This window comes from Ochlerotatus camptorhynchus, unplaced genomic scaffold (assembly GCF_037179485.1).
Source record: "Ochlerotatus camptorhynchus isolate MF236.1 unplaced genomic scaffold, CSIRO-AGI_Acam_v1.1 ptg000058l, whole genome shotgun sequence".
Lineage (NCBI taxonomy): Eukaryota > Metazoa > Arthropoda > Insecta > Diptera > Culicidae > Ochlerotatus > Ochlerotatus camptorhynchus.
Window position 1 is genome coordinate 1,378 of NW_027040548.1, and position 8,277 is coordinate 9,654.

General features: G+C 46.2%; 1 protein-coding gene across 1 annotated transcript; it reads right to left on the minus strand.

Moving 5' to 3' along the window:
• Positions 1 to 3,590: 3,590 nt before the first annotated feature.
• Positions 3,591 to 5,192, minus strand: LOC135717496 (uncharacterized). The gene has a single exon (XM_065239610.1). The coding sequence runs from the start codon at positions 5,190 to 5,192 to the stop codon at positions 3,591 to 3,593; it is 1,602 nt and encodes a 533-aa protein (XP_065095682.1).
• Between the last annotated feature and the right edge of the window lie 3,085 nt (positions 5,193 to 8,277).

Sequence of the window (8,277 nt, forward strand, 5' to 3'; positions counted from 1 at the left end):
TTTACCGTAACATTTGCGTACTCAACGTATTTTTTCCGGAGTCGACCACGCCAATCGCCGGTAGTCTGTCCGAATCGCAGTTCGAGAACCTGATCCCTCAGCTACAGTGTGCGCCACCAATCCAGGCAAGCCAACTTACCCTTGTAGTTCGTTGAAACCTCGAGTCCGTCACCATACTCGAGGGGCGTACGGGACAGGTAGAGGCGTCCACCCCTGGCTCAAGAAGGTGATGCGGTACCAGAGGAAGGAAATGAACGACGACGACGGCAGTGGCAGGTGAAGGGGCCCCGAAGACAAAAGAAGAGTAGTGCTAGCACAAGGTAGGAGTAGACATCTAAGGTAGTGGGAGTTTGTCTTGAGTGAACTTTGAGTGTTTTCTTGGTTCGCGGAATTATCACGAGCGTGTGCCGACCCTGAGGCTTGGGGACGGGGGGTCTCATCAGTGCTGGGAGTAACACCGCACTGGCACGTTACATAACGTACAGCAACTATGGGAGCGTTTTAGCAGACCCCCTTAACTCTTTGGAATTTATAGAGACAGATAACAACGCCAATAGGTCTGTGACGATACAACGTTGAACTGCAGCGTTGGAAGAAAACACGCACACCATCATCTATGTACGAACCCACAACACTGAGCGGAGGGTACAGCGCAAATTAAAAACACGAAGCGGTGTCATCACTCATCGTCATCACTCAGATTCGGCAGACGAGCAGACTCCTGAGAAGGTGAGTAGCTGTCCATTTAATGTACACGTGAAGGATTGTGCTACCTGTTTATTTTTTGTTTCCGGTTCAACTGCATGACGAGGACTTCTACCTGATTCACGGACAACTCTATGCCATAGGAGGATATCTTTTTTTTTTATGCTATAGACTTGATTAATGTTCATTGTAATTGTATTGTATTATTGTGATTCATGTATTTCGAAAAGATATGGGGTTTTACGCCTTTTCAAGGCTTTTCCCCATCAGGCTTCATTTAGACACGTTAAGTCAGATGAAGAAAAACAAATTAAATAAATAAATTAAATAAATAAATAAATAATAATGATGACATCGAGCATCCTCTTCCCACGGCTGACTATCAACGTCCACGCTGGCATATGTCATGCTGACACCAGTCATCTATTGAGCCCTGGTGGTGAAGTTGGCGGGGGCTCCCAACAGTTTCAATGTGCACTCATCAGATGGCACTGCGATCACATAAGGATGGTGTATCCATTGCCTTGTTCGAGGACTTGATTAGTGGGATATCTTGTTAATTAAATATCTTTGGTTTTAGCCTACAAATCTACGCAAACTGATGAATCGATTCGATTTTGCCCTCTCCGAATTCCATGAAACTTCGCATAATTGAACCAAGTTTGTGCTGGAAATCGGTCATTTTGATTCACACCTAATGTTTCAATTAATCATAGCACGAAACCTGCTTATCTAATCCGAATGATGTCTAAGACAAAGTTTTCTTCAGAAAATAAAATACACACTAAAAAACTGCGTTATTTCCAAGAAAGGACAAAATCTAATGCGTGCTACTAGTGAATCTGTATCTCCAAGCCCAGGCCACTTCACCGTGCCTGTCCCTGTGGAAAAGTTTTGGATTTACCTACCACTATATCGGAATGACGGGGCCTCATAGCCTAGTCAGTAAAGGCACGGTATTACCAAGCCGGAGGCGGCGGGTTCGATTTCCAGTCCGGTCGAGGGAATCTTTCGGGTTGGAAATTTTCTCGACTTCCCTGGGCATAGAGTATCATTGTGCTTGCCACACAATATACAAATTCATGCATTGATATTGGCATCGAAAGCTCTCAATTAATAACTGGGGAAGTGCATTTAGAACACTAAGTTGAGAGCACGCAATAAGCTAATATGCGCTAAGCAATAAGCTTGAAATGCGAACAAGAAGAAGAAGATGGAATGACGGGCGGACTGGGGAAACACAACGGAATACAGCGTCGAGAATTCGGCACAGAAAGAAAACTATACACGGGAGAATACTTTTAACTTTATGCTTTAATTATCAACGGTTATAGTACACGAACTTATTCTGACAAGAACTTAGTTTGGACTGACACAGAATGTTTACTTCTTGTTACTCTTGCACTCCATGAGGTGAATCTCGACAGGTACGGCAAATGCACATGAAGGACCAAGATCCGTAAAGTGAACAGGTGAACATTGTATCCCGACACTCCTCCTCGATGAGCAGCCTTTTCACGTCTTCATCTGAAATCCGATCATACTACAGAACTTCTGGTGATTCACAGGTCCCAGGGGCTTCGTAAGAAGATCTGCGATCATAAGGTCTGTTGAACAGTACTCCAGAACGATTTCCTTCCTGTCACAGAGCTCCTGGATAAAACCATAGAGGTAACTCTAAGACTAGAAGGTCCCGAAATAACGTGCTCAACTTTTTGTCTCAGCTCTGGTACTCTCTTCGGTCTCAAGCTAATCGATTCACCCCTCGAAACATATGAAAAACCAATAATCCCTCATTTCATCTGTCAAACTTTCATAGCGAATCAAAACAAACATTGCGTAGTACTAGAATTTCGTCTAGAATGGGGTACGTTAATCGTTTGCTTGGGACCAATAGGCTAGTCAAGTAGTGAGCTAAAATCGTTAGTTTCGTATTGATTGTTGGTATTAACGCCCAAAATCCGAACGTCTTTAGGGGAAGTACTCTGCTCGTAGCCACCCCGCCGGGGTTAATCGGGCCAGCTATAGGCTGCCAGGTAAACCGCAACTTACAACTGGGGGGAGCTCTGCGTTGGCGATTGTACGGAGAACTCTGTCCTGCTCACTGGGGAGGCAGATTCTGTCGTTTCCGGCGGTATTTGCTGAAAATTCAGCGGCTTTGTTGGCAATGGCTGCGTAGATGCGGTACCGGAAAGGGAGAGTTCCGGCTCCCTAGTAGCACTGTTGCATATGCAACGATGGAAACGCTTTTCCGAAATAGTAATCCTGTTTATTATGTACAGCGATTAAAATTTTCCTAAATATTACAATTTCAATTAGGTATCAATAAGGGATTGTATAAACTTCGTCGTACTCACGTTTGTAAATTCCATATAATTTCCGTACGATCGATTATTAGATAAAGGCTACGTACACCTGGTTCTGCGATCTCTGTGCGACTTCTGGTTTACTTATTTGTGTTCTATTGTTAAGGTATAGTAAATAGTTTTAAGCTTTTAATCTAGATGTAGTTCAAAAGTATTTACCTCGAGATAATGTAGACATAACCAATAATTAGATAGTTTGCAGCTTTGCAAAATTGATCGGTATCCTATAAGTTATCCTGTAAATCTTTTAGTTTTAAGTTCATGTTTTTCATATTAAATTTATGAAGCGCTCTTACCGTATAAACTTAGAATAAGCTTTAAATTATATAAAGTTTAGTTATTCACTTAGTTATTATATTTAGTATTAATAATGCAGGAAAACTTTCACGTGCGGTTGGTCTTCAATTGTTTAATTGCACCCGTCATCCGACGACGTCAATGACAGTTATCTGTCCCATCATCGCACCGCAACCAACTTAACTACAACAACGCAAATCCATCGGGGGACAGGACTGCTAATCAATGAGTCTCCGGAGTAGGTGCGGCGTTGCCCGTATGGTGTACGCAACAGTCCCCCGCAGTAATTGGACCCTGGTCTGCCTTACTTCCGTCTGCACCTACATCCAGCACAGCTATTTTCACTGCAGGCCTGTCGTACAGTCCAGATGGAGTTTGGACAACCGCCGAGCGAACTTGTCCATCTTTGGAGGCCTTCACCGACACCACACGTCCTTTGGGCCAACTGTTCCTTGGCAGACTGGGATCAGCTACTACGACTATATCGCCTATCGCGATTGGCTTAACCGGGTAGAACCACTTGGTACGACGAGTGATTGTGGGTAAATATTCTATCACCCACCGTTGCCAGAATCGGTTCGCCAAAGCTTCCGATGCTTTCCACGATCTTTGAAGTGTTAACGGACAATCATTGTACGGAACAAGCGGCTTCGATCCGTCCGGTGACCCCATCAAGAAATGGTTTGGGGTAAGCGCCGGCGAGGAGTAATCGTCCACGGGTACGTGCGTCAGTGGTCTACTATTGACGACATTCTCTACTTGAATCAAGTAACTTCTTAGTACCTCTTCTGTAGGCACTCGCTGTGGTTTAACGCTGGCCAAGACCTTTTTCACCGACTGGATGAGACGCTCCCAGCAGCCACCCATATGCGGCGACGCAGGAGGGTTGAATCGCCATGATGTTGTTGGTGTGGTGAATTCAGTCAATAACTTGTCTCGGTCCAACTCCGCCACCGCAACTTTCAATTCTTTATCCGCACCGACGAAATTTGTTCCCCGGTCGCTCCTGATTTCTATAGGAGTACCACGACGTGCGAAGCAGTTCCTCAGAGCCATGATACAAGAACTAGTGTCCAACGAAGCGGCCAGTTCCAGATGTATCGCCCGCGTTGTTAAACATGTAACAATCACACCCCAGCGCTTCTCGTGATGCCGACCGACGAGGACAAGGAACGGTCCGAAGAAATCTACACCCACATACGAGAACGGGCGTACAAAGACTGCCACTCGTGATTTTGGAAGAGGTCCCATTGCAGGTGGTGCAGGTATTGCACCGCGAATCTTGCACAACTGGCAGTTCCGGCGCACCTGATCGCAGACTGTACGCACTCTTGGTATGTAGAAATCTTTGCGCACTAGGTTAACGCATGCTTCGTGGTACTGATGATGATAATGTTGATGTACGTTAGCGACGATAAGATGCGTTGCTGGATGAGCTCGAGGAAGCACAATAGGGTACTTGTCACTGTCATCTACGAAGTCGCACTCTCCCAAACGGCTGTGAATCCGCATCACACCAAGATCGTCGATGAACGGGTTCAGTTTGTACAAGCGATTCTTCTTATGGAGCCGTCTGCTCGCTGCTAATACCGCTAGTTCTTCACCGTAGGCGTCTTTCTGTGCTCGCTTTATTTGGAACGTCTCCGCCGTAGAAAGTTCTTCCTGTGTAAGCGGACCGGCGATCGATGGTTTTCTATTTTTCTTCTTTCTGAGATTGACGAAGAAACGTTGAACATAGGCCGTTACGCGCTGCAAACGTTGCCACGAAGAGAAATTTTCCGGCAGCAAAATTGTACGAACCCTTCCTTCCGAATGGTGCATCATACTCGGTCGGATCTCTGTGCAGGTTTCTTCACCGATCAGCGACGACTATGGCCATTCGTTCTTTGGCCTCCACAGGAACGACGGTCCGGTGAACCAACGGCTTGTTGGCTTGAGGTCTGGTTTGAACTTCCATTTCGTGCCGTCGTCGGCTACGTTGTACTTCGTGCCCAACCAGCTCCACTCCGTGATGTTTGTCGCTTCCAGTATTTCACCAACACGGAAGGCCACGAATTGGGAATAACGCCGGTGGTCGGACTGTAGCCAACACATAACGTCCCGTGCATCCGTCCAGAAGTAACGACGATGGATTTTAATGGAGTGCCCTTCTGCGATGTTGTGAGCCAAACGCGTACCAATGACGGCCGCTTGGAGTTCTAACCGAGGGATAGAGACGAACTTGATGGGCGCAACTCTTGTCTTGCTTCCAATTAGAGCGCACTCCACGTGGCCGTTCACCTCGAAACGAAAGTAGGACACGGCAGCGTAGCCACTTTCGCTAGCATCCACGAATGTATGCAGTTCGATAGTGGTTTGATCAATTCCCACTTCGTAGCGATAATAGCAGCGATTGATCGTCACTGATTCCAATTCCGGCAATATACGCAGCCAGGTTAACCACTTCTCCAGCTGATTCTCCTCAATCTCCTCATCCCATCCAGTTCTCGCTCTCCATATCTCCTGTAGCAGTACCTTCAAATACATCAAGTAATGTGCGATGAGCCCCAGAGGATCATAGATAGCCATATCAAAGTACGGAGCACGTCCCGTTTGGTAGGGTGCTTTCGTCCAGTGAGAAGCTCCTTGTTGCGACTCGTACAGAGTTTGTAACGAAAGACATCGGACGTAGTACTCCACCACATTCCAAGGACCTTCTCCATGCCGATCTCAGCGTTCATCTCCATAGACTTCTCTGACTTCAGGTTCTCTCCTAGCGCTTCCAACACAGCCGGCGAATTCGAAACCCAATTCCTCATGTGAAATCCACCCTGCTTGTGAACGTATCGAACCTCGTTCGCCAATTTGATAGCTTCTTCCTCCGTTTCTACGCTTGTTAACATGTCGTCAACGTAGTGTCTATGGTGGATAGCGTTGACGGCGGCAGGATACTCGTTTGTGAACCGGGTCGCATTCTCATTCAGGACGAAGAGTGCCGTGCTGGGTGAACATGTATAGCATAGCATAGCATAGCATATGCGATTGTACAAATCGTGGGTGGCTATATAATGGTCAACTAATACGTTTTGCAGAAAATATCGAGTGTTGACGCAGAAATAATCACTTGGGATTAGTGATTTTCCCCACACGAAAATAAAATCTACAATAGAAGCATCGCATTATACACCTGGCCACATCCTTACAATCGCAGGGGAAGGGAGGGAAAGTTAATCCAACATCTACTTAAGAAGGTGCAGGGAACCCATACTACCTTCATAGGTGTCACAGGAAGGAAAGAGTTGTGTTAGTGGGAGGGTGAATGATTTGGCAACTCTATTCGTCAATATAGAGCATTTGATAAATCAGTGACAAAAAATAAAATATAAATAGATAAAATGGAAAGATCTCACCCGATTGGCCTAGAGACTTTGCAGCGTCATGTTTTCAGAAATGCTTTATTTAATTTTCCTTGAACCACCGCAATCACTGATAACGCTCTTCTAGCTCGTACGTACAAAAGAACGCACTCCACGCATAATCAAGGTCATGTATTTTCGGACTGTCTTCTTTAACACCACACAAAGAAGTTGCTCATCGCAGCAACAGAAAAATATATCAGCGTGATAGAGGTTGTACGGGGCAACAAAGAAAAACGCAAGACCACACCAAGCACCATTGCATAAGCAACAAGAGATCAAAAAAAAAAAAAAAAAAAAAAAAATCACGCACTGTATTCAAAACTTTTAAATGCGATCACCAGTTCACCTCCAGTCACTCGAGAACAAAACGCATGCGAAAAGGTTTTCAGCAGCAAAAAAAAAGCACAGAAGAAACAAAACACATCCGTTTCGGTCGCTGGTTCAATCAGCACTCTGCTTTCTCCTTGGCCTCGATCAGTGCCCTTTCGGCAGTTACGGACCTCGTCCTCAGCGCATCCTGTTCACGTTCGGCAGCAATAATGGCGGATTTGATGCCCGTCACCATTTCCTTAATTGCCTTGTGGACGTTGCTCCTTGATGAAGTCATGGAGTTCATTGATCCTCCTCCTGACCTCCATCAATTTGGTCTTCCCAAGCTGCAATCCTTCTTGGGGTGTGCTACTGCTGGATTTCGGTGTGAACACCTGGCTTAGCATAAGACCTAGCTCTCCTTCGTGTCCTTGCTGCTCACCTTGGGGCTTACTGCTGCTGTTGGAACTCGCTGTTGCCTCCAGGTTCAACACTGGTGATCTCTGCAATATCCCGCTCCTTGCGAACACGTTCGCTCCTCCGTTTTCAATTTCTGGCGTCTTGCCGTCGTCCTTCATATTTTTTTTGGGTTTTCTCATTTTCTTCTTTTTTGTTTTTTTTCTACGTTTTTCTCCATTCTGTTGGGTCCCCCCCTCCGGGCCGCTATCTCCACTCGTTGTATGTAGTCGCCTATCGTGATCCCATGGTTATATATGCAAGCAGGGAGGCCATGCTAGGGTTGACACGGTCCTTCATGGGGGCCGTGTTCAGAGCCAGATCGGCGTAAGTCAGGAATGTTACATCTGAGTCTACTACTCACCAATCGCACTATTAGCCCACTCGCCATTTCAAGAAGGTGTCACCCTTCTTTACTTAGGGAGCAGAATAGCACGACTGTCAGCCCTGTAGCGTGGTATCCAATCCATTGTGCCGTGTCGTGTCCATAGTTCCATGCCGTATCCAGTATGCCGTAATAAGAATCTTACTGGCGTCGATCCTAATGTGCCGGTTGGCACTCCTGCGGGTTGACGAAGCATTTCCTCGATCGCCGTGTTATGGTTACCGCGCCAGTGTTCGCGTCGCACCCCCTCACTTTGCTATTGTCAGAAGGACAACATTGCCCAGGCTACACCACGGGGAGGTGTGAGGTAGGAACTTGTGAGGACCAGAGATAGGAAAAACGCTCTTCCCAGGTTGTCAAT

Excerpts from the sequence above, each read along its gene's own strand:
- LOC135717496 (XM_065239610.1), bottom strand. The coding sequence starts at position 5,192 with ATGATGCACCATTCGGAAGGAAGGGTTCGTACAATTTTGCTGCCGGAA.